At 34.0% G+C, this 25,911-nt stretch overlaps 4 protein-coding genes across 4 annotated transcripts; all 4 read right to left on the bottom strand.

Moving 5' to 3' along the window:
* Nucleotides 1-875: 875 nt before the first annotated feature.
* Nucleotides 876-4,331, bottom strand: LOC108323383 (probable 26S proteasome non-ATPase regulatory subunit 3). Its single transcript, XM_052871796.1, has 8 exons — nucleotides 4,067-4,331; nucleotides 3,788-3,978; nucleotides 3,433-3,570; nucleotides 3,220-3,356; nucleotides 3,074-3,128; nucleotides 2,491-2,601; nucleotides 2,020-2,259; nucleotides 876-1,700 (listed from the first exon to the last, which is right to left on the bottom strand). The coding sequence occupies exons 1-8, from the start codon at nucleotides 4,143-4,145 to the stop codon at nucleotides 1,188-1,190; spliced, it is 1,464 nt and encodes a 487-aa protein (XP_052727756.1). The 5' UTR covers nucleotides 4,146-4,331; the 3' UTR covers nucleotides 876-1,187.
* A 4,256-nt stretch (nucleotides 4,332-8,587) lies between these two features.
* Nucleotides 8,588-11,305, bottom strand: LOC108340310 (putative pectinesterase/pectinesterase inhibitor 45). Its single transcript, XM_017577600.2, has 3 exons — nucleotides 9,853-11,305; nucleotides 9,599-9,759; nucleotides 8,588-9,490 (listed from the first exon to the last, which is right to left on the bottom strand). Exons 1-3 carry the CDS (start codon nucleotides 10,830-10,832, stop codon nucleotides 8,796-8,798), a joined length of 1,836 nt encoding a protein of 611 aa, XP_017433089.1. The 5' UTR covers nucleotides 10,833-11,305; the 3' UTR covers nucleotides 8,588-8,795.
* Nucleotides 11,306-11,421: 116 nt separating this feature from the next.
* LOC108332083 (probable pectinesterase/pectinesterase inhibitor 12) lies at nucleotides 11,422-13,824 on the bottom strand. Its single transcript, XM_017567193.2, has 2 exons — nucleotides 12,727-13,824; nucleotides 11,422-12,343 (listed from the first exon to the last, which is right to left on the bottom strand). Exons 1-2 carry the CDS (start codon nucleotides 13,613-13,615, stop codon nucleotides 11,655-11,657), a joined length of 1,578 nt encoding a protein of 525 aa, XP_017422682.1. The 5' UTR covers nucleotides 13,616-13,824; the 3' UTR covers nucleotides 11,422-11,654.
* An 886-nt stretch (nucleotides 13,825-14,710) lies between these two features.
* LOC108323761 (pectinesterase/pectinesterase inhibitor PPE8B) lies at nucleotides 14,711-18,820 on the bottom strand. Its single transcript, XM_017556487.2, has 3 exons — nucleotides 18,329-18,820; nucleotides 17,709-18,233; nucleotides 14,711-15,714 (listed from the first exon to the last, which is right to left on the bottom strand). Exons 1-3 carry the CDS (start codon nucleotides 18,645-18,647, stop codon nucleotides 15,017-15,019), a joined length of 1,542 nt encoding a protein of 513 aa, XP_017411976.1. The 5' UTR covers nucleotides 18,648-18,820; the 3' UTR covers nucleotides 14,711-15,016.
* Nucleotides 18,821-25,911: the final 7,091 nt, after the last annotated feature.

Raw genomic sequence — 25,911 nt, 5'->3', positions numbered from 1 at the left:
TCCTCTATAAGGAGGACCCTCTGCCACAACCAGATTCTTTTTAATCTCTTCCTCAAAAAAAAAAACATCCTACTTTGTACTGAGGTTGTGTACAAAAGATTGAGAAGGAAGGGGAAAAATAGTGTTGAATAAGCAGTGAAGATTTGCATGTCTGAGAAAGGAACAGAAGGTCCTTTTCCCGAATTGAAAGTGCAGAACAGGATAGAGAAAAGAAAATAAAATAAACTGATTTAAAGAGAGAAAAGAACCTAATACAATTGCACAGCAGGTTTCAATCACATGATCTACACGAATCACTTGATTTTGTTATGCACTGTAGCATCACATATAAACCACCATGTTAATAGAGAGAAACAAGTTGATAAGCGTATGTGGCAAAAAACATATGCCCTTGTATTTAAGGTGAAGTGACAGCCATGGATCAAATGCAGCGTTACTTGCACAATTTCATTCAATCCAATCGGGAGTGGCTAACAATTGCACATGACATGATCATAGCCGTAAACTGTTGTTTTACATATTAAAATACATAATTAAGATAAAAAAGAAACGTGTTTTCTGAACTGAAGGAATCGATTTGATCTTCGCAGATTAGAATCTTTAGAGGATCCAGAGCCCTGTAGCTCTTTAAAGGAATGTTTTCCTAAAGCCCAACACCTTAGTCTACCCCTCGGACTCTTCCACACCAGGTTTTAGATCTCCTTTGTAACACCCAAAGGAAAAAATTATACCAAAGAGAAAAGTTATACGCCACCCCTCCTTTCCTTTCTTGCAATTCCTCATGTTTTAACAAAAAGCTCTAATGTGTTCGAGGACCCTAGAAAATAAAACATTATTGATAGAAAACTAGATTGTCAAAATATAATTAATACATCCTTCAGAGCAACAGTTTCCAATCATAACTTCTTAAAGAATTGATATGATAACTAACAATTGATTTTTTCTTCAGCTCCTAAACATAATTCTCCGGATAAGAAACAAAACATAGCAGTCACAATGGATGTAAATACAAATAGAACATATTTTTAATGTGTTAAACTGACTTTCAGATATCTTCCACATTGAAAATTAAAAGATTCACCTCTAGAGAAGGAAAGGATAAGGGAAGTTCTTCAAAAGAAAACATCGGCAGAGGTTGGACAGGAAGGTGCCCTGGTAGCATTTGGTAGGGTGAGAAAAGATATTTCTCAGAAATCGTCGTCATCCTCTTCTGCAATATGCTTAGCCAGCTCCTGCTCCTGTTGTTGTCTCTCTCTTCTTTTTTCAGCACTCTCCTTCTCTTTGTGTGTGTTTGGTGGAAAACGAAGTGCTCGTACTGCCTCATTGTGCATGTTAAGACAGAATGCAATTCGAGAATTAAAGGCCAACTGAGGCTCATTTGTGGAGTAAATATCTCCAGTTTCCTTGGACACCATCCACCCGTTGGCATGATCCAATGTAGCATCAATTGCACCATCACGAATAGCCTTTGCTACAATGCTCTCAGCATCAGCAACAGGATTCGGAGAGTTCAACCTCAGCTTTTTAGCAACATCAGCCAGAGAAATGCGAGAATAGGAGATGCTGATGTTACGTAAACCAGTTCTGATAACATTATGGCGCAATCGAACAATCAAATTATGGGTTCTATCTGCAGTGAAGGTAGTGGCAAACTTGTCTGCAATATTCCTAAACAGTTCCAAGTCTCCAATCCGTACAGCCTGAAATTTTTACAACATAAGCTAACAATATCACAAAAGAAAGAAAAAAAAAAAAATATATATATATATATATATATATATATTTATATATAATAACCTTATTATGGATATGAAAATAATAAAGTTTTGAGATAACAATAGAGTTCAGAATATGTAAAACTGAACAGTTCTTGTGGAGTGAATTTATAATTCAACTACAGAAAATTTACTTGTAATGATTAAAAAAGAGAGGGAAAACGAGCCAACTAATCATAATGATATCAGAACCAGCCTACAGTGTTATTATCATGATAAACATAGGATAATAATGTAGACTTACATTTGTAAGCTCAAAGTAAGGCCTTAAAGCTTTTTCCATTCCTTTCTGCATAAAGACAGTGCGCTCAGGTATTTCTCCCAACAGTAACCGAACTATCACAGCCCACTTGTTACATTGAATTCGAAAACCCCGTGCAGCAACTGGAGCTTTCCGGGCAGCCTGCAGGAGAGACTCTTTTGCATCTGTATACTCCAATTGAATTGTCCGAATTTTCCCAAGGTAGAAGAGGTAGCGACAGAACTGAAACGGTGTACCACAAATGTGGATAAGTGAAGGAAAATCTCAAAAAGGATAAGAAAAATATTTAACAATAAATTAGACTACATAAACAACAATAACACCATTATTGAGGACCTCCACAAGGTCTTTATCACAACACTGACGAGCACTGTATAATAGATAGGTTTGTCTGCCCAAATTGAAATAAAAAACATCAAAACTTAGATGGTTAGAATAACAGAACCACCGTACCTGTTGGTTTGAATGCGCTTCAAATCGAGGAGCCTTAGACCTCAACTTTTCTGCCTGATCATATAGATTGTAGTGAAGGTAGTTGCGGAGCAGCAAATTAAGAAGTGTTTCCTTCAATGAATCAATAGTTAACAGATAAGTTTAAAATAAAACACTTTGCATAAATTGTGTGACTAATCAGTTTATGCAGGGAACATTCATTGTATGTACATGATTAAATACAACAAAATTTTAAAAAGAAAAAACTAAAAACCCTAATTACATACATATCACTGTGCAATTGAGAATCTATAATAACTATGAAATGTGATTGGTTGAGTTTGTTGTGACAACAACTACTGAACTATATCAAGGATCATAAGCATTTGGCATAAATTGCGTGACTGATCAGTTTAAGCAGGGAACAACAGAATTAAAACAAAAAACCAACAAACCCTAATTACTGGCATATCACTGTGCATATTGATTGAGAATCTATAATAACTATCAAATTTGTTCTTGGTTGATTTTGTTGTTACAACAACTACTGAACTTTAGTAAGGATCATAAGCCCTTACGTAAAAAACCTAAAGTGAAAACATACCTGGCCCAACTCGTCATGGCGCAGGGTGGCAATTCGGTGCAATGCAAGGAGGTTGCTGAAAACAAATTCCAAAATCAAAATTACTTAAAAATACAATTCAGTCTTCAACATCTCTCAAGTATTAGATAAATTAGCACTTAACTCACCCACGGATTTCAGCAAGATCTCCCGTAAGCTCATAACTATATGAATAGTAAAAATACAGTCTGGATGCAATAACATCAACAGTCCTCCTGTTTGTGTTCTTCAGCCAAACGATGCTAGCTGAGGAACAAGCTTTGGCCTAAAGAGGTAGTAAAAACAGCAGTATATAATCAGTTTCAGTTGTCAATTCGAAAAGTTGAAAAAGGGGGACTGACCTCATTGTATTTTTTTTTATCAATCAGAAAAAGTAGTACGAGCAGGTAACAGTAGATTTCTAGCTCGGGCAACAAGTGTTTAGCTGGGGTTTGAATTGCAGATGTTGCGGCATCCACTTCCATCTCGTGATCATCCTCCTACACATGCAGTGCGGACATTATGACTCCAAAAATCATTGAAATACACTCATTGACCCACATCCACTATCCAGTTAAATCATTTGCCGGCATCATAATTTAGAATTTGAATTAAATGAACCAAAAAAGACTACTCATAATTCAAATTAGGTTAATAAGAACAAAATATGTAAGTCCTTTTCAACAGGAACAACCCTAAATCTAACTTGAAGGTCACCTTGGGAAGATGCGCAGACAATTTTGCATGAGCTTCAGAACCAGTAGTGAGGACGTGATCAAGAAAAGACGAGATAATCGACGCTGTTAATTTACGCCTCAACGCAATTGTAAGGCGAACAGCACGAGCAATTCTACGAACTTCCTTCGTGTACGAACCGGTCTCGATAAGCGACGCTATCTCCTTCAAATCTGCGAGCGAAACCAAAGCAAAAAAATGAAAAACTAAAATGGCTTTATAGAACTGCGAAATCGGAACAGAGGAAGAAAAAATACTGACGCTGCAGAGTAGACGGAGCAGGTAAAGAAACGGAGTTGGAAGGCGTTGAGCGATCCTTCATCTCGAGATCTTGAGTCATGTTGAACAAAATCTAGTGAAAGCGGCACACACAAGAAAAATTTGGGGAATCTGATAGAAAACCCCAACAGAATGAAAAGGAAGGGTGAAAGAAGAACCACGCAAGGCACGGTTGTAAGGACCTTGATGACATAAAACGGGCCTACGGTCTTCAACCCTAACATTCAAGACAATACCGTAGGTTGTTTCCCAAATACAATTATAAAACTTCCATTATTATATGATATTTTTTAATTTTAAATAATATTTTTCTGGGATTATTAAAATTCATCCTATCTCAAGAAATAGCATTCCTGATTATAGTATTCCTAGCAACACACTGTTATACCTTGAAATAACTGCCCACAAAGAAATTAGGCAAATTTAATTAGTTAGATACAGGGGATTACTTAAGTGACATATATCCCATATTCGCATTGTTTAAGTTGAGAAAACTGAGAAAAAAAATGCAAAAATAATGAAATTATAATTGGTTGTCTCTCTCCTCGTGCATAATTTTAGATAGGAAATTGAATCATCCTTTTTTTTCTTCTTTTTTTCAAATATAATCTCGATAAGGCTTTAACTGTATCAAAATGCATCAGGGGACCCATTTTATTCACTTGTCCAAAATTTTATCTTGTAAACGACACAGCGATTTCCCCTCTCTTTTTAATTTTTTACATAATGTGTTTAATCTCTTGTTTTTGTTATCTGTAGTCTTCAAATTTTGATTTTTAAGTCACCATATTAAAGGGTGCTTGAATTGCACACTGCGCTAATTTTGTATCACTGTTATATGACCCGAATTGTGTGGTGTCTATGTGTACACATACAAATAATATACGTATATATATATATATATATATATATATATATATATATATATATATATATATATATATATATATATATATATTTGAAAATGGTTTCTTCCTATGGCCTTACAAATGTCAGGTAACGACCGTAATTATTTGAATGATTATCACACTAACAACTCATCTCACGTATATTTTAATAAAATTATTATCAATGTGAAAAGATAAATTAGCCTTAATTTTATAAAAAAAATCTAATGATTAAATTAAATTATTCGTTAAAACCATTATATAAAAAACTAAGTGAAAAAACGCAGGCTTGATTTCTCACTATTAAATATCCATTCTAAAAACTAATATTTAGTCTTGTTCACTTCAAGAAATTTGAGAAAGAGTAATTGAGGAGATTTGAAGATAATTTTTGTTGTTGTTTATTTAAATGAATTTGGAGGTAACTGAGAATGAATTTGGAAGTAAAGTTTGTAAGAATTAATGTAAGATTTGATTGACGTGACACATTAAAATAATTTACTTCCAAATTTAGTCTCATTTACTTCAAAATTCACTCAAATAAATAAAAAAAAATTATTTTCAAATCCTTTCAAATCCCCTGAATTACTCTCTTCCAAATCCATTTAAGTGAACAAGGTCATGAATTAAGAATGGAACATGTATGATGCAATTTACTTTTACTTAATTGCTAAATTTGTATCTAACCAAGTCTTTGTTCAAAATCCTCCAGCGGGTAAAAATTGGATAAGAAATTATTGAATGACCAATACATACAAATTAGAGAAAATTATCAAGCTCGTCTTGCAGATCTTATACTAATTTCAGATTAATGATAGGACGTTTCATCCTACAGTATATATATTTCAAGGGTTTCACCCTGCAATCTTAATTTTCACAAATACCCTTGTCATTAATGAAGTTGGTGAGAAGTATTTTTTTCTTACCCAATTAAGTGGTTGACTGAACTTTATTTAATGAACGTGGAAGTTTTTAAATTTCTCTCCCTTGCACCTCGGTTTTGTGGTGGTTTTTCAGAGAGATTCTTCGTTGAGAAGTGTTTTAAGAAGATAGTCTAGTTGTTGATTGTCATTGGAGTTTGAGAGCAATAAGTTTTTCACGTCAAATTGATGTATAAATTCATCACAAATCTTACCACACTTAATCGAATTTTGAATTTTAAATTTTGATGAAGACCAAAAGGATATTAAACTCCGTTAAAGAGGTAAATGGATATCAAAATCTAATTTGTCCTTTATATGATGTAAAAATTCGATCAAATTTCGACATCCAAGAATAGAAAAACATGTATCTCATATCGAAATCCGAATAATTCTCAAATCTTATTTTTTCTTTATTGGATTTTCAAATTCTAGAGAGAAAATTATATTTCAAGATTTGACGGAGATCATTTAAATTTCGATATTCGATATATGTTTTTTCGAATATAATTTTATAATTTTATTATAAATGTTTAATTTTTTTATTTTCTTTTTTGTGTGATGTAAAAGAATTAAAAATTCATAAGAATTTTTTTATAAAATAAGTTGTAGGAATTTTTTTAATTTATTAAAAATATTTGGTATTTAAAATTCATATGAAAAATTTAAATAATTTTTTAGACAGTTTTAAGTATTATTATTTTGATGTTTTTTTAAGTTTATTAAAAATTTGTTATATGCTTTTAGATTGTTATAAATCTGAGCGATGAATTTTATGTTATAAGTGATTATAATATAAATAAAAAAATATTATCTGTCTTTTACAAATGAGATTGTCCAGAGATATTTGACAAATAATTTTGCAACAAATAAAATATATTTTTCTCGTAAAAACTTAACTGAGTAGGTGAAAGAGATTGCATATGATCTATGATTTGTTGTGATGATTATAAGATCGAATAAAGTTATGGGTCAACTTGGAAGGAAAACATTTGTGTTGCTAAGATGTGAAAGAGGTGAAAAATATAGAAAATACAAACTCGATGTACAGCTTATTACATATGACATCCGAAAATGTGAGTGTCCTTTCAAGTTAAGGGATAAACCATTTTGTAACGATGATGGGTAGGTATTGCAAGTGATATGTGGAAACTGGTAAGTTAAATATCCTGGTGAAAAAACAATATTTGTTGATATGATTAAAATTCAAGTAACACCTAAAAATATTTTATTGACTCTAAAAAAATTAATGATGGTAATGTTACTACGATAAAACAAGTTTACACAACAAAAGAGTATGTATAAAGTGAATATATATTTATATATATATATATATACATATATATATATATATATATATATATATATATATATATATATATATATATATATATAACATGCATTTACTAGGCAAATATGAAAGAACAAATGGTTATGAGAAAATTACAAACATATAATGTTTATGAGATAAAACAAATAATCACAGTTATAAAGTTTACAAAAACGAGAAGTGAATGAAAAAAATATATAAAAGACTTCATGAGAGGCATCAATTGAGATGAATGGAAGTAGTTTATTAGTTTTTTGTTAGTTCATAAATTATTTTTGTATAAAATAAAAGAATCATTAACCTTTTATAAAAATCTCCTTTTATCAGTAACCCAAGGAACAAGGAGGGTAAATTTTTTTTTTCTTTAAATGAAGTTATTTTAGTAATTACTTAATAATGTGATCAGTAGAGGTAATTATAATGATTTTAATAAATGAGGTAAATATATATACATATGTAATATTTTTGTTACCTTAACTGAATCAAAGTGAGATAGTGGAGAAAATTAAAAAGACCTACAAAAGACATACTTTCATAGTCTTCAACACAAATATTAAACGTTTATTGAACTTCAGTCTACCCATATGTTGGTTTTTTCAACAAAACCAGGAGAACTTTACCACTTTGCATAATTTGTTTTTTATTCCTTAGTTACTCTTTAATAGAATGAGCTGAGATAAAAACTAAATTTAATCAATTACAAACTTATCATCTTAAAATTTGTTTCAACATCTAAAAATATTTAAATGAACTATAAATTTAAAATTTGTTAACGGAATATGTAATTTTAATTTATCTCATAACTGACAGCCAGAAAGAGACTTACCACATTTTTTTAAAATGATATATATATATATATATATATATATATATATATATATATATATATATATATTATTGGTGATTATTTTTTATATTAATATTTAAATGTATAAATATTATCATTTAATTATTTTATTTGAATCAATATTTTTCCATAGTTTTTTATTACGTAGTTAGTACTTTTAAGTAGTGAAGTATCATTGGTTTTTCTCTTTAATAATGGTATTATTATTTCGTTTTTCGGTAATAAATGATTTTATCTACTATTTCTCGTTAGATTTGAGAATTGAATATCGTTTATCATTTTTTTTTTCACTTAAACTTATAAATCATATATTGAAAACTTAAATTCTCGAGATAATAAATATTTCCTTTTGCTATCACCATTCTTCTCATAATTTTATTTATACATTTTTTAGTAAATTTTAATGTCCGTAAATTGTTGAATCCTAGGAGCTAAGTAGACATTGGAGAGTGGTCGAGAATGAAATTTTTTATTAACAAGAAATATAATATGGTTTCTTCTATTTTTTGGTGACAGAATTTTATGGCAAGTTGTTCCAACCGCTGTAGTTAGTGGAAGATTACAAATTAAGATTAAATAATGTTTTTAAAAATTAAGAAAGAGAAGTAAAAATAAAAAATAAAAGAATAAAAAAAAGATTACAATTGATCAAAACGAGGAACACCATGAGGTTTATTTTCCAGTGTGCCTAAAGAACAGGAATTGGTATGAATTTGGAAGGAAAGGTTTAATTGTTGTACAAGCCTTGCGTAGATGGCACTCCTGTGCTCTGAAGCCATGTGCCTCTCAAGAAAGTGCCAGGAGTGAACTGCGTAGCTTGTTCCTTGCTGATAACTTGGCAACCGGGCCACTTCACCCTGGCGCTGGTGGAGGCACCAGCTCCTGTGTTCCCATACTCAGCATAGTACAATGTTTTCAGAGCGAAATCACCTTCCCAAGCTGTCCATCCATCTGGGTGAATCACGTCACCTATTTCTGACTCCATCACAATGGTTCTTGAGTACTGCTTCCATGGCCTTCCCAGGTAGCTTCTGATCTTGTCCTTCACTGGGATCAGTGCGTCATCGGCTTTGATTGTACACTTCTGCAGCACAATTCCAGTCGCTTGCTGCTTGTCCTCTCTCCCTTGAGCTGTCACCATGTTCTGCTGGTTGTCGTTTGGCTTCCTAATGATCAGGATGCAGTTCTGGAGCACCACTGCCGCATCACCGAAGATGAAGTCGATTGTTCCGGTCACGATGCAACTCCTGTAGAATTGTCTGTGTGCTTGGGTGTATAGAGTGTCTTGGTACCCCTCGAAACGACAGTTCGCAAACACTGCACGATCTGCCTGCACTCTTGCCGCCACTGCTTGATGCCCATCGGGTCCTGCCGTGTTTCTGAATCCCATTGCCATGCCTATGAATCCATCTCCCTCCACCACTGCATTTGCATTTACCCAAACATGTTAAACTAACCAACATAATATGCTTCTTAATTAGTAATTACTCATCCATCTTAATATAATAACAGTGACATGCACATGCATACCAAAACTTGCGGTGAGGAAAGTCCTGACTCCGTCCCTGAAGTTTTTGTTGCCAGTGACGATTGTCTTTTGGGATCCATCGCCGTACATGGTTATGTTTTGCATTTTCTTTGTAACCTTCACTGTCTCGTCGTATATTCCTTCTTTGACGTAAATCACATACCTGCATTTTTCACAGCAGCTTGAATTATATATACCGGGAAGCATGAAAACGTCGTACAAGTAAGGAGTTGGCGAGAGAAGGTGGTTTGTTTACCGTCCTTCAAACTTTGCAGGGACAGCATTCAAAGCTTCGGAGATGCTTTTGAAGTTTGCACTGCCGTCTTTTGCCACGGTGACATTAGGTGGAGGTTTGTTATCGACGGCCTTCAAGATCCTGCGGTCATCGTTGTGGATCCAAGAGGGAAAGCCATCGGTTTCGTCGAGAGAAGCAGCTGGGGAGTTGGAGAACTGAGACAGCAAGGATCGGCCGTGTGATGAGGCGGCAGCTGTTTCCAATGTAGAAAGAGTCGATGCGAGCTGAGAGACAATGGCAAGGGAGTTGCTGATGAATTGCTTGGAATCGTTCATGAGATTTCCAAGTTCACTCTTGATGTTTCCTGCAGGGAAGCCATCTATGCAGGTCTGTTGGAAGGAGATGACAGCACTGAGCCAGGAGTTCAGATCAGGACTCTTTTCAGTGATATTCTTGAGCTCGGTTTTGGATAGTTCAGAGATGGTGGTTGCGATGTCATCCTTGGCATCCTCAAACAGCTTCTTGCAATCCTCGAACGCTCCTTTTTCTTGTTCAGTGTCGAACTTCATCGACAGGGTCTTGTTGAAGGCCTTGGAAACCTCTTCCTCTGCAAGCTTCACGTAGGCCTTGAGAAGGTCTTTGGGTTCCGAGAGTTTGGAGTCATTCTCCATGGCCTTGCTCAGAGGTTCTTCACACTTGTCCTTGAAATCGGAGGAGCTGCACACCATTTTCACTATCTTCTCCGTGTGCGCCACCTGCTCCTTGGGCGAGCCACCTTGAGCCTGTGGTGGTGAATGGCTGGTACGTGCCTTGTTGGTGCTCTTTCCATTGGTATTGCCATGGCCAGTGTCATCATTCTTAACCACGACGAAGAGAACTGCGCCGATCATGCCAACGAGGACGATGGAAGAAACCACGCCTATCATGATCCTCTTCCTCATCTTCTGCTTTTTCTCGTTTCTCCGCCGCTCTGAGATGAGGTCAAAATCCTGAAACGCCATTGTGAGAGTTTCTCTAAGGCAGAGGATTTCAGGTCTCTGCCTTAGCTTCAAATTGAAACCACTCGCGGAGAAGAAAGGTAGAAAGATATCCAAGGGACGCTATGCCTCTGACTCCTTTTTACACCTTGTCTGTGTTTCATCGCTTCCAACTTTAATGTTTTTTCTCTGCATGCGAGAGTGGACGAGAAACGTTTCAGCTCTTTCCATTTCACTCTCAACCTTCCAATTAACGTGTGATGCTGCACTTTCTCCTCTCCTCTCCACATTTCCACCTTCTTCCCCGCCAATTTTAGATACCCTTTTCAATCCCCTTCTCTCCTTTCTTCTTTCTCCATGCCTAAAACTAGAATCTCCCCAAAACCAGTAACACAAATCCAACATCCTTTTCCAATCCTAGGATCATGTTTGCCTCTGTAACCCACCCAAAATTTCGGACAAAACATCTCACTCACAAAGGAATGGCTGTGAATTTTTACCCCCTTTTTAAAAATAAAAATAAAACATCTAATCGGGTACCACCTTCAGCAAAATTAATTAAAAACAAAACTGAAAATGCATTTTTTTTAAAAAATATTACGAGTCAATACTCTGTTAAGAATCATTCATTTTATTTGAATTTTAGCTGTTTGGCATACATAAGGCAGAGAAACCACACGTAGCAGCCAGCTCGGTTCAAGCACCTTTTTTCATACAATATAAGACGTTTATGATAAAACATTGAACTTAGATAATACAAATACATGTCACCTTTTTCATTTTACACTTGCAAAGGCCTAAATGTTATTTAATATCTCACACACATTCTCCCTCTGTCAATAAAAATTAAATCCCATTGTCATAAGGGAATGATGTAGACCCAAGCCAAGCGTCACCAATGATAAATTCCGAAACTGAGAAATTGTAGGCACTGTCGTAATCCATTAAGTGGTACCCAGCCCAATCTACTCTGTTATCTGTCCCTGAACCAGGCCCATAGTTGGCATACTCTCCATAATACAAAGTGTCCAAGCCTTCATCATTAGACCACTGGGTCCACCCCTCTGCCTCAATAAATGCATCAATGTAGGACTCAAGATACACGGTACGAGAATAAACCCTCCATGGTCTTCCTAGGTAGCTTTTCACACTACCAGAATCGGAATACAAGTCTGTGGTAGCTAGAATGGAGCAGTTTTGGATTGAAATGCCAGTGTCCTCATCAGGGGAATCTCTGGACTGTGCAGTAATGACAGTGAATTGGCCTGCCATTGGCATTCTAGACACGATGTTGCATGCTTGAAAAACCACCGCTGCATTCCCAAATATGTAATCTATGGTCCCAAAAATGTCACACTCTCTGTAGAACTGTCTAAAGGAGTGAACATAGAGAGTGTCTTGGTAACCATACATGGCACACCTGTAGAATGCAGTGAAGTCTGCATTCACTCTCAAGGCAACTGCTTGATGCTTCTCTGGCCCTGCCTTGTTCTCAAAAGCAATATCACGTGCAAGAAAACCCTCTCCAGAGACCGCTGAAAAACAAAGAGACAATGGTCATGCAACTTCCATTTTATGTTGGTAATCTATATTGATCTTTAATGTAAAGTTTTATCACAAGATTATATTAAGTAACACTAATAACACCTAAACAACTGTCTAATAGGTTTTTCTTTATTTAAAATAAAGCCATGCGCCTCAATTATTTTCGGAAGCTCCCACTTTTCTACAAGTACCTATGAACTTAACAGAGTTCGATATTCTTGTCATTGAAAAGGCTTTACAGTATAAAAGCTCTCATGGTAAAAGTGTATCTTAATTAACTGAAACTAAAACAAATTAGTCAGTGATGAATTCATAAGAGTTATAATGTACAGCATATCAGGCGTATTAATAGTTCCATCCATAAAGGGTTTACCCAGAGTTGCAGATCTGAAAGTGGTCCAGCCATCAATGACACTTCTGCTGCCAGTGATAAAAGTTACATCCTTTCCATCGCCAAGCAGAACAATATTGGTCTTATAACTTGGGATTTCAACATTTTCCTCGTAAGTCCCTTCTTTGACATAGATTACTGTCCTACCAACGCTGTTGTTTGGAGCAAAGTTGATAGCCTCGGTGATGGTGCTAAACTTCCCCGTTCCATCTGCAGCTACAACAAGCACCCCATCATTGCCTTCCAAGAGGCGATGGTTTGCCCTTGACAACCACAACAAACGCCGGTTCTTGTGTCCTTGGGAAGCCTTCTTCTCAGGCTTAGGGAGCATTGAGAGAGAGTCACTGACATGCTTGTAAGAGTTTATCACAGAATTCACCAGAACTGGCTTAAGGGTACCCGAAGCAGAATCTAAGCTCTCCAGACACGTGCCTTTGTTGGTGAGGGCTGCACTGAGGTAGGTTCTTGCATCAACTACTTTTCTGGAGTCTTGGGAACGGATTCCTGATAGCGATCGTTCTAAGGAAGCTAAGGTGGATTGTTGAAGTTCTCTACAGTCTTGGACTGCTCCTATTTTGTTCTCTATGATGCTTGAGTGTCCTGCATTGTTTAATAGATCAGATAGTTTTGTGGCATCAGATATTGCTGCTTGGAGGGACTGAAGGAGGGTGTTGATGATGTTTGGATTTATGTTTATTGAGATGGAAAGCTTAGAGGAACCGAAGCTGACTTCATGAAATAAGTTTGTTCTATTTAAGGAAGAGTGGTTTGCATGGAATGTTGGGATTGTGAAAGCATTGGAGGACTTAACAGCTATGGCATGTGAGAAGAAGTATGCCAAAAGAAGGAGGAAAAGTTTAGGAATTGCCATGAAATTACTATTACACAAACAGTGAGAAGAGAGAGGCTGATAACATTGTAATTTGGAGATGAAGAGTTTCAGTTTTTGGCTCGTGATAAATAAGGCAGTTGGTGAGCATGGAATAGAAATTAGAATTAAAAAAATAGCACGGACTTGGATTTTTTAACCTTTAACAAAAAGAGGGTAGACAATTGGACTACCTTTTCAAACATGGTAACATGAAAATCGGCTTGAGGCCAAAGGGGATTCATGTGGTGCACAAAAACTAACGTCTGCCATATTAATTTTCCAATATTTCTGCTTAGGTTGGGTCATCTCTTTTGTTTTTACTCGCAGACCAACAGGGTATTATTGGCATTGGAGAGAACGATGGGAAGTAAGAATGAGAAATACCCGAAAAGGAACCGTCATTTGGTTTAGAGTGATGGTTATCTATGAAGTTGATGTAGAAACACTGAAACACGTGTCGGTGAAAGAGAATGCTCTAAGACATGAAGACATTGCCTCTATTTTGGGTCATTCTGTTTTGTTTTTTTGTGGATAGCGGTGAAAATAATGAAAGGGTTGGTGGACATTAAGTTCTAATTGAAGGGACCTTTGTACGTTGACAGTTCCACTTCGAGAATAACAGTTTCAATACTTTAATTGCAGAGTTTCCGTAACATCTTCCAACTCCCAGAGTAGTCAGAAACCAAGAGTGGGTCACTGCTATTAGTGAAGTACTATCAGACTATTTGACGGTAACTGATAAATAGAATGACAACGACAACGAAACCTTCATGCTTTATCTCATGACTTCAACTTTCAAGAAATGGTTACCTTTATCTTGTGCAACCCCAGAGCCAAAAGTTAGTTGTATTGCTTCATTTTGTTTGTTGGAGATTAAGACGGAGCAACTACTTGTTTAAATACAGTGATGAAGTAAGTGTTTGATATTTTGGAAGCGAAAAAACTCTATTCTTAATAACTATTCACTAGTAATGACAGAATTATCTAATCACTGATAAATCTAGCATTCACAAAAGTTGATGACAGATAATTCGTGTTAATTAATAATTAAGTAAAAAGGTATCATCTTAAAGAAGTGCGTCAATACTAAAAATATTATAATAAAAATGATCGTTATCATCTATAATAAATTAATCAACATTATTACATGACACCTCCATTAAAACTTAGGTGAAGCTGCATGTGCTGCACTGTTGTGCAATTGAACACAAGACTGCCTCCATCCCGTTCACAAAATTCAAATCATTAACAGTAATAAAGTCCTAATTAATTGAACTGAAGACGGACCCATACCCCATTAACTTGTTTTCTTGACACCTATATTTTTTCTCTGATATAAACCATAAAGAACCACATGAATAGATTCTAAGTACAAGAGTAAGAAAGCATGGCAGTGTTGCGTTAAGCTTTGAATGCAGCAGTGTAGGTTACTCCAGTGGAAGGCAACCAGAGATTCCCCTCAATAAACTGAGCCACCGTGAAGTTACTCACCTGGCTTGAATCATTGAATGCATGGTACCCTGTCCATTTCACACGGTTCGCCACGCCAGCACCTGCCCCAGTGTTCAGGTACTCTGCATAATACAATGTGTCCAAAGCAAAGTCTCCATTCCACTCCAACCACCCCTCTGCCCTTATCACCTCACTCATGAACGATTGCATGAAAACGGTTCGTGAGTAACTCTTCCAGGGTCTGCCCAGATACGTTTGAGTGGTGTTGACGACGGGTGCAAGGTCGGAATCTGCAGTGATGTTGCAGAACTGGAATGAGAAACCCGTTGGCTCATTTGGGTCTTTTCTACCGTGTGCTGTGATCGTGTTCTTCTGATTTGGCAAACCCTTCTTCGGTTGTATTAAGCAGTTCTGGAAGACGGCGGTGGCGTCGCCGAAGATGAAGTCCACCGTGCCTGTTATTCTGCATTCTCTGAAGAATTGGCGCATGGTGTGGGTGTATAGGCTGTCTTGGAAACCGAAAATCCCACATCGGTAGAACACAGAGAGATCCGAGTCTGATCTCAGCGCCACTGCTTGGTGCTTCTCAGGCCCTGCCGTGTTCTGAAAGGAAACGTCTCTTGCTATGAACCCTCTGCCACTCACAGCTGCACACACATTTTTAGTACCAGACTGAATTTAGTTGAACGTTTCAGTCAGTTAATAAGATGGGTTTATTGAGAATTTTAATTGTGTAAACGAGCTCATTTAATGTTAATTATGAGTTAGTTGCATACTGGATTGTTAGTAGCTGGTGTGATTAAATACTAAGGCCCTACTTACTGTTTAAGGTCGTTAAATGTCGAAATGATACTTCCAATCTTGTGTGTTTGTTGGTTCAGAAGTGACTGTTCCTAAAAACAGAACAATTGCATTCATGTCTGTGCTGATTCAGAAGGAGTTAGCTTTTTGCATTCACTTGAACACTCATAAATGTTTTGTGTAAAAAAAGTGATCAACACGTATTTAATGATTCGCATTGATCTCGTTAGTTTTTGCAAACCTTAAAAAAATTAAGATATCAAAGCCAGGTATTATTAACCTAGGACCATCTTCTCTTCAAAATAACTTTATTACTATTTTTTTTTGTCTCGATTCAGAATTGGAAAAACAATTTTAAAAGGTTAAGGCATTGTACAGGTCAAAAAGAAGGTGACACAGTCTATACTCTTTTTACGTATCTATGAAAAACATCGTGATATTTTAATAACATTTTGACAAAAATAATGTGTCTTTACTTTATTGGTTTGTATATTTGAAATGGATCAATCACACATTACTATTGATTATTAAAAAGGTAGTAAAAAAAATTGTGAAAAAGATATTTTCCTAATGAAAAATAATATTAAATAAATAAAGTGTATAATGTAAGTGGTCCCTCGTGTGCCAATTGCTTTTCTTTTTTCTTTTTCTTTTTTTCTTTGTCGCATCACCTTTCAATATAAAGCTATAAATGAATTGCCAGCTAAAATATATATAAGGAGAAAACTATTTTTACACCAGCATATTATTTCTCTTACATCTTTACAATATATATGATAATAAAATATTAAATTAAATTATTTAATTTAAATATAAATTAAATTATTGAATAAAATATTAATAAAATGATTGTAGGATGGAAGTAGAAACTAATGGGTTTCGACCTATCAACTCCCATATAAACACACGTAAAAAAATTTGAAACGCTTCGCATTAGTGACTGACTGAGACATTTGATGCAAGCATTTAACGTTCATCTTTCACAAATTTAGAATATTCATTTTATTAGAAACGCTAAAGTTTTAGAAAGAACAACTATCAACCATGTTTGTAATTTTTAAAAGTCAATAAGAGATTTTTAAGATGCGAGTATTTAAATCAATCCCGTGAAGTTTTAAAAATTTTCATTAAAAAAATTCTTTGTTCTATTGGTCCTTTTATTTTACATGAAAATGCACCAAACAGTAGTTTACAAAATAAAAATAACATATAAATCTTAAAACTTTATAGAATCAAATATTAAGAATGTATACATCCATTTTGTATAACAAACATATAATTTAAGAAACAATGTCAAAAAGATTAGTAATGAAATAAAAATTCTTATATATATATAAGCGCTAGCCTGTTAAACCATAATTAAATAATTATTAATTCAAATTAAAAAAAAAGATATTTTCTATTTTTTATTTTAAAAAAATGAGCCTGCATCCGCTAACGACAAAAACAAAAGTACCGTGAACAGTTCCCCCAATTTCCAGGCAACCAAAATGTTCAAAATGGAGATTCCACCGAAATTCAATGCAAGTATTCAAATTTTGCATCATAATCCATGGCCATTTTTTTTTAAAAATTTACCTTCTTTTACCTGTTTTCATTATTTAAAACTATTGTTCATGAAAGGGTAATGGTTCGTTGATACTACACTCTTTGTCATAATTTTTATAATAGGAAAATGATAAATAATATGTTAAATGAGGGTAAAAATTATATCAAAGTAAATTTTCTCTTGATAAAATGAACCTATGAACAGTAAACATTAGTAAAAGAAAGAGAAATGTGAAAAAGAGGAAGAAAAGAGTAGCATGAGAGTGAGAGTGGTGATCAATGGCAAACTTACCGAATGTAGATGAGCGGAAGGTGGTCCAACCGTCGATGAAACTCCGGTTACCGGAGATCACGGTGGCGCCCATTCCATCTCCAATCATCATGATGTTCCATTTCTTCTTCTTGATCTCCACGTTCTCAAAATAAACACCTTTCTTTATGTAAATCACAAACCGTTTCATGCTATAATCAGGTGCCGCGAGGACCGCATCCATGATCCTAGCGTAGTTCCCACTCCCATCCAAAGCTACCACAATATCAGGAGTCACTCCAATCGATTGCAGAAGTTTCCTTTCCCTGGGTTTAATCCACGAAGGAAATTGCTCCTGGCTGGCTTCAAATTCATCGTTTACTGGCACCACCTGCGCAAGAAGCTGCTCCACCAGCGATACCACTTCGCCGATGCCAGCGGATACCAAACTCTTCACAATGCCGTTCGTCCCTTCGAATCCATCCATGCAAGTTTGTGGATGCGAAAGTACCGCACTTAGCCATGTCCTCAAATCGGAGCTCAGGTTCCCCGTGCTGTTATGCTTCCCTGTAACAACCTTAAATTCTTATAATCTTCTCCAACAAGTTTTCATTGGTAGCAACCTTGGTAGTGTGATTTACAAGAGTGTTTAGATTTTATACCTTTGGGGTTCTGAGAGGCGGAGAGGGCCCAGGAGAGAACGTCGGAGGAGATGTCGAACAAGTCGAGGCAGTCGGCGACGGCAGTGGCGAGGCGGAAGTCTGCGAATGGCATAGAGAAGCGTGAGAGAATGGACGCGAGTTGTTTGATGGCGGTGATGACTTGGGTGAGTGAGCCGGCGAACTGGCTGGGGGAGACCCCGAGGCAGGCTGAACCGGCGAAGTCTGTGGCGGCGGTGAGAGGGGAGCAAAGTGCCAGAAAGAAAAGGCAGCAGAAGGAGCATGCGAGGGTGGAACGATATCTAACTGGAGAAACAGCCATCTCGAACAAGTGGCGAGTAACAACTCAGAACGGTTCGATATTTATAAGGTCGGAGAATTTAGAGTTGTTATCATCCTTGTCTTCTAACAAGTAAATCGAAATGCAAAGTGTTGACTTTCATGGTTTTTACCCTGTACTAAAACATTAACAATATTTCTTAAATAATTGCATCCATATTCTTACGCGACTTTATGATGATACAACATGAATCTCTTTATATATTATTCAGATAATTGAATAGAACTAACAGATTCAAATAACAGCTACAGAAGAAATGATGATGGAACTGCTCTAAAAATCAAACATAAGTTATATAGTATTTTCCCAATGTAAAAAATGTCCAATGATTTGTCATCGTGCTCTTTACCGTTGTTTCAAAATGGTTGAGTTATTATTTTGTTCCAATTTTTATTCCTTTAATTCATTTTGAACTTCGTATTCTTTTAATTAAGTTTTATTTGATGTTAAGAAAATTGTGGAAGGACGTGTAATTATATATAGATATAGAGACATATATTAAATAAGAAAGAAAAGAAATTAAATTAAAGGAGAGGTTTTTCTTTTATTTTATTAACTTATAAACCAGACCAACTTAGCCTTAACTTTCTCTTTCTTCTCTCTACCAAATCTTGAAATTTGACGGGTGCATTGTCGTGATTTTGCATTTTCGGAGTCGAGAGCTTCGACTTGAACCGATCGGTTTCACGTTCTAGCGAGTAAGTGATTTTGCCATTTTCCTCCACTGTTCTTGAAATTAGGGCATGCGATTTTGCTCTTGCATGTGCCTTGTGTATTCTTCTTTTCATTCCTTGCCCTATTCTAGCGCTAAGAGTTGTTGGCTGTCACCAATGCGGTGATCTGTAGGTCCTGTTTGGTTCTTCGTTGTGTGCGGTCCTATTCGCTGTACTGCTCAACTTCCAGGTAAGGGGAGCTAATTATTTTTGTATGAATTTATTTTATACAAATATATGCAGGTTGAATGTTGAACTTGGTGTGTTCTTGTCAAGTTGTTCTACGATGTTAATTTTTATTAGATAATTATAACTGAGATTGTGGAATTGTGCTTAAATAATTTATGCTTTGGCGTTGAACTGCTACGTGGCAATTATGTTTGTAAGTGTCTCTGTTGAAATTAATCTGTTTTGGTTGAAATTAATTTGTTTTCTGTTGAAATTAATCTGTTTTGGTTGAAATTAATCTGTTTTGGTTGAAATTGTTCTGGTTGAAGGGTTTGGAGTAAGGGCTCTGTGATAGCATGTATATTGACAGGTACTGTTTAAGGTTACTGTGAGGGAAAGGGTGATATATATAATTGGGTATTTGATGTCTAGAACACTACAGTTTTAATAACTTAGATAATTAAATCATAACTTGTTAAAAGCCTTTCTTTGTTGGTAGGATAGAGGGGACTTAAAAACCTGAGTTGGCACATCCCTGATCATAGAGCAGCCCTGGCAGGGACCAGTACGTTGTGACTAGTCATATGTGCTAGCGCCGAAGGTGAGTTTGATGCGTTCAGACATCTGAACCCTCTCCGGTGACCAATTGGGGAAAAGTAAAATCTCTACTATGATGAAAATTAGACAAGTAGTTTATCAAATAAGAACCATGATATATATATATATATATATATATATATATATATATATATATATATATATATATATATATATATATATATGTATGTATATTATTAAATGTTATGGAAATATAAGTTAAGAAAGCATGATATATATTATATTAACATATATATAAATTGTTATCATAATATATATATATATATATATATATATATATATATATATATATATATATATATATATATATATATATATATATATATATAAACGTAAACTGGTGCATGGAGGGGATCTCACTCATTTTTTCTTCTTCTGTTTGGATTGATTGATGTTGTTTGACTGCCAGGATGTATGTATGGTGTTGTTGAGTGGTTGTAAAGCATATGAATGTGAACTACAATGATGTAATTGAGTATGAAGTGGACATCTCAGGGTGAGATGATTGAAAGTGATGTGTGGGGTGTTGTTGTTGTTCTGTATAACTGTATGAAACTTTGAATTGCTATGTCTATCCCTACACTCGAAGCACTATTCATGCTCAAATAGAGGAAAGCAGTGTAAGTGGTGAGAGTAGAGGGAGGTTCTCGTCTATAGTCTTAGAGTTTAGACATAGACAGATGGGGGATTTATCTTGCATAGTGTTGGGGAGTGCCAGCTGAACTACGCAAGTGCAAAGACGACCAATAGTTCGACAGTTATACCAATTCGGATGAGTCGTGTGAGTGTTTGAGTCATGGTTTAAAGTGGTATGCCTTGATTGTTCTTTATATGTAGCTAAGCACGATGATATTTATTGATTGAATTATATGATTACTGCTTGTTTATCTAGCTCACCCTTGCTTCTTTGTTGTGTGTTGCTTGTGTATGTTTTCCTTTGCGATGATCATCCACTTGGATGAGGGCAGATGTTGTTGAAGAGGTTCCCTTGGAGCAAGAGTTGGAGGATGCTAATGATGCAATATAGTATTTTTAGGATTTCTAAATTTAAGTTGGTGTTATTTTGAAGTACTCTAAACTGTTTAAGTTTTAAGTTCTGTACTTTTGTGGATGACTGTAATATCAGTTACTGAACTACTATTCTACTCTGACTGTTCTCTTTATTGGAATGTGATGCCTAAGTTATATGATTGTGGTTATTATATATTTGGGATGCCACAAATTCAATTTAGTCTTTTTTTTATTTGTATAAACTATGTTTAATTGACATTCACACCATTTTCTTTAAATATAATATGTTAATTCATAATATTTTTTATTTTTATTTTTATTTTTATTTTTTTTCATGTGCCATTGTCAAAGTAAAGTGTCAATATATTGTATTTCAATTTTTATATTTATTTATTTACTTTATTAAATCTCAACTAGTGCAAATAATTAGTACTCGTAGATAATTTAGTATCTATTTATTAATGGGTCAGGTTCAGATATCATACTATTTATACTCGTAAGTATTTTATCTATACTCGTAAGTATTCTACCTATACTCGTAAGGATTTGTTACCCCTTAATGAAATGAAATTACATTTTTATCCTTATAACTTTAAATTGTGTTTTTATCTTTTGCCTTTTGTCACGTATTGTTTGCATTTTTCATTCTCTACAACTAGGTATTTACCAACATGAGGATATGAAAACGTCTTTAAGATGGTGCTGATTAGTGACTTTGTAGCGGGAAAGTTGTTGAGAATCCAAGTATGAGTCAAAGTCTCAAATCGAGTAGAAAATGTGGAGCAACATATAAAGGTGAAGACCCATTAATCTATTGTCTTAAGGTTTTTGACACAGTAGTGTCAATCCCAGAATGAGTTAAGCGTGCACTCTAGGGTCACCTCATGTTGAATTTCAAACTCGCACTTTGTTAGTCAAGAACGATACTCTAACTTCTCTTCCAACTACTTCTTTTCCTTTTCCCTACTTTCTTCATTTTTAAAGTGTTAGAGATTCATAGAGCTTTACAGAGCTATTGTGTTTGTGATGTATGTTTCTTCTTGTTTTTTTTTATCTTTTCAAATGATGCTTGAATGGGTAGTGATTGAACCCTAGTACCACTATGCAATCTCCAAACTTCATATATCTTTTTGTTTCTACTGGATTGGGACGAGGATGATTCATGCACATCACTCCTGTCTAGACGAACGTTTACTTCCACTCTACTCTGGGTAACCGATCAGTTTGAGGGGGGTTGACCTGCAGAAGGCACTCTGATTCTCAAGTCATAATTTTTCTCTAGAGATCTAAAGTAATTCAATTATGAAAAAAAGTGTTTATTACCTCGAAAATAGTTACCGTATTGATTACGCTTTAACTCTGCTCAACTGTTGTCATGCTCGATCAACTGTGAAGTTCTCTTCCATATCTCAATCGATTGGTTCATTCGACTCAAGTCGTAGTAATATCCAATCGGTCAACTTTCATCATATAGTAACACTTTTCATTCAAGGTTTCTCTCAATCTCTGTATACTCAAGTCTTGATTTTAGCTTTAGTTGATGTTGGCTAGTTGGTAGAACCAAAGACTATGTGATTGGATAATATAGTTATAACTTTTCCACTCTGTTTCCAAAGCGAGATTGTAGATCATACCTATATGGACTCTCTTTAGTGTTTTCGATCTTAACGGAGTGTTCAAGAATGATCAGTTCCATTAAATGCTTTCTAGGCAATATATAATTGAAAGCAGTTCTATGGGATGAATAACTTGATCTACGTAATTGATAGTATACAATTTTCCGCAATCTTTTCAAGTAAATGGGTCCGATGGCAACCACTGAAATGGCTAGAGCAGTATAGGGCCAAGACATATATATCTATCAATACTCCAAAACATTAGTGGATGGAATGGTGCTTAAAAGCATTCACGACACTCTTCTTTTTTATTTTTGTATGGAATTTTGAATTACCTGGTGTTCAATTGATCTCTATGATACAATGATGATAATGTGGTTCTTACGCTGACTATACTCCGTATGTTATTGTACAATTGTTTGGTATATATATATATATACTCTCCAAGCTTATATCTGCTGTATTTTTGTGGCATTCTCTTCACCCTTGCAGATTTACAAAAATCATAACATCTTGCATTAGCAATTTTCTTTTGCAAATCTCCCAACTCTTTCGCCAAGTAGGACTTTAAATACACGGCAAGGTATTTTAAAAAAATTCAAAGTATTTTAAAATTAAAAATTTTAAAAACTACCAACTGACACAATATATTATTTACATATTGTTAATTATTTAAAAAATATTTTCAAAAGGAATTTAATTAAACAAACTTAATAAAAATAAAAATTTAATTAAAAAAAAAACTAGAAACACATTGAAAAAATAGAATGAAAACAGGAACAAAAAAGTATTAAACAAAAAAAAAATTACTGGTAAAAAGTGTACTTGTACTAAGGCCTACATAATATGTCAAATTTTATTATACAGGTGCATGCATACTGTATATGGTTTGCAAATTTTATCACTCCATATTACTTTAGAAAAATAAAATAAAAATATAAATCCAAAAATTTTAACAAAAATGTACTTTTAAAAATTAATTTATATTAATAAGTTAAATTAGAATTTTAAATATAATTATTTAATATATAAAACATATTATATTATATGTGTTGATAGATAATTTTAATTTTAATTTTTTTTAAATATAACAATTATATTTTCACAAACAATCGTCGAAAATGGTCCCCTGAATTTAAGTGTATTTATTTTACAAGTAAATTAAATTAAAAAGAATACTTTGACACACAAACTTTTTATATTTATATTTATTTAATATTATATATATATATATATATTTATTTATTTAAATATAAAAATTATATTTTATAAACATTTTATTCTTATAATATATATGAAATAAATATAAATATGTCTCAATCTATCATTATTCAACTAAAATAACCTGACAGCTAATAGTTTATTCAGCATTGTATACGTTAGAGATATCTACTTCACTCATTCAATGTCTTATAAGAACTACATTCAATCAAGCCAAAAGCTTATCTTTTACCAGTGTTTTTGAGGAGTAGAATGGAAAGAAAAACTAATATTTGAGGGAATTTGTATATTTTCACCAAAAAAATATTGCACCCATCTAATTATTAAAATTAATTATAATTTAACTTTATTTTTTTCTCAAAAAATAACGATACGAAGTTATTGAGAATAATAAAAAAATATTCACAATTTGTTTAGTCAACGAAAAAAATATAAATCTGTTGCCGTTGGTATTTTAATATTACGCAATTTATTTTCGATGATATAAGTTGTTATGGAGTATTAAAGATCATTATTTTATGCATTTCATTAATATCAGCTCTTATTTCGCGTTATAAGAATACCTTATTCTTTCTTACTTTAAAATCATTCTTGAGCTGGCAAACTAATACGATATGACTTGAATTCCTAATTCTTTCTTTTCAGTGTCTGTTTTTCCGTGCAAACTTTGTATTCCCCTCTTGTTTTCTATAAACTTTGTATTCTTAATTCCTAATTCGTTTTATAAACTCTAAATTATCACGAAGAGCTAAATCTTTTGTTGAGGTTATATATAATAAATTGATTACCATATATTATATATTATCATTTAATTATCTATGACTTGATTTATAGTTATTGAGGTATTAAGAACTCTTTTTTAAACTTAAAAGTGAAATTGAATAGTTCATAATCTTGATACTCTTTTTTTTTATCTCTTTTTTTTTATCGTTTATCGGTATGCTTATATTATATGAAACTTTTATACAGTATACCATAATTATTCTCAATCATACTACGTACACCCTTGTATTTTATAAAATTATTTCAAGTGAACCCTTATTTGTAAAGAATTATATCCAAACTTTTTTCAATCCAATGATAACATATACTTGAAATAAATAACAGTTTTACAAACTAATACATGATTAGATGGTTATACCAAATATGTAAATTTGAATTTGAATTCTCTATATATGTTTTCATTAAACCGAATTATGTAAATATGTGTGCAGTATCACCACATTCTGGGCTCTCATCCATCAACCAGCTACTCTCTCACCTAAGTCTAGGGTTTCTGAGTTTTACACAAAAATAGTCAGAAGATATAGTTTCCAACATGAAAAGAGAAAACCTACGCAACAAAAAAAAAGTTCTGTCGGCACAATCAACTATGCCTGTCCCTTTAGATCTGCAGAACCTCCTTCACTGTCACTACACCTTAAATTCACATCCACCGTCATCAAAATTAAGTCACTTAAATATTTGCTTTTCTAATTAAATACAATAATTGGTTACTTTTCTTTTTTCGTTTTTCAGTTTTACTCATATTAATAAAGCCTTTTAGATATTATTATAAATATGCAATTTCAATTTTATATTTCAATAACAATTTATTTATCAAAAAAAAAAGTTATGCTAATTGGACAAAGCAGTATGGGATAGGCTCGTGAGCATCAGGAATACGTTGTTTTCTTTCACCATTGGCAAGAAAAGAACTTCAACGACACGCTTTCAATAAGTCTACCAATATTAGGAGAATGTTTCAACAAATTTGTATTTGAAAATAACTTCAAAGTTAAAATTAACTAATGTATAAAATAGTTTATAGATTTATTTTCATATAACTTTTAAATTTTGTTATAACTTGGGTTAATAATATTAAAAACTTTTATTATTATTTTTTATTAGAAGTTCTAC

The sequence above is a fragment of the Vigna angularis genome, chromosome 1 (genome assembly GCF_016808095.1).
Source record: "Vigna angularis cultivar LongXiaoDou No.4 chromosome 1, ASM1680809v1, whole genome shotgun sequence".
NCBI classification, from domain to species: Eukaryota; Viridiplantae; Streptophyta; class Magnoliopsida; order Fabales; family Fabaceae; genus Vigna; species Vigna angularis.
This window is presented reverse-complemented; position numbering and strand designations above follow the sequence as displayed.

Coding starts and splice junctions, on each gene's coding strand:
- LOC108323383 (XM_052871796.1), bottom strand. CDS start 4,145: ATGACTCAAGATCTCGAGATGAAGGATCGCTCAACGCCTTCCAACTCC. Junction 3,979..4,066: donor TGCTCCGTCTACTCTGCAGC/GTCAGTATTTTT, acceptor TTTCGCTCGCAG/ATTTGAAGGAGATAGCGTCG. Junction 3,571..3,787: donor TGTCTGCGCATCTTCCCAAG/GTGACCTTCAAG, acceptor CTGCATGTGTAG/GAGGATGATCACGAGATGGA.
- LOC108340310 (XM_017577600.2), bottom strand. CDS start 10,832: ATGGCGTTTCAGGATTTTGACCTCATCTCAGAGCGGCGGAGAAACGAG. Junction 9,760..9,852: donor CCTGCAAAGTTTGAAGGACG/GTAAACAAACCA, acceptor TGAAAAATGCAG/GTATGTGATTTACGTCAAAG. Junction 9,491..9,598: donor TTTCCTCACCGCAAGTTTTG/GTATGCATGTGC, acceptor ATGCAAATGCAG/TGGTGGAGGGAGATGGATTC.
- LOC108332083 (XM_017567193.2), bottom strand. CDS start 13,615: ATGGCAATTCCTAAACTTTTCCTCCTTCTTTTGGCATACTTCTTCTCA. Junction 12,344..12,726: donor TTTCAGATCTGCAACTCTGG/GTAAACCCTTTA, acceptor TTTGTTTTTCAG/CGGTCTCTGGAGAGGGTTTT.
- LOC108323761 (XM_017556487.2), bottom strand. CDS start 18,647: ATGGCTGTTTCTCCAGTTAGATATCGTTCCACCCTCGCATGCTCCTTC. Junction 18,234..18,328: donor CGCCTCTCAGAACCCCAAAG/GTATAAAATCTA, acceptor AGGTTGTTACAG/GGAAGCATAACAGCACGGGG. Junction 15,715..17,708: donor CTTCCGCTCATCTACATTCG/GTAAGTTTGCCA, acceptor ATGTGTGTGCAG/CTGTGAGTGGCAGAGGGTTC.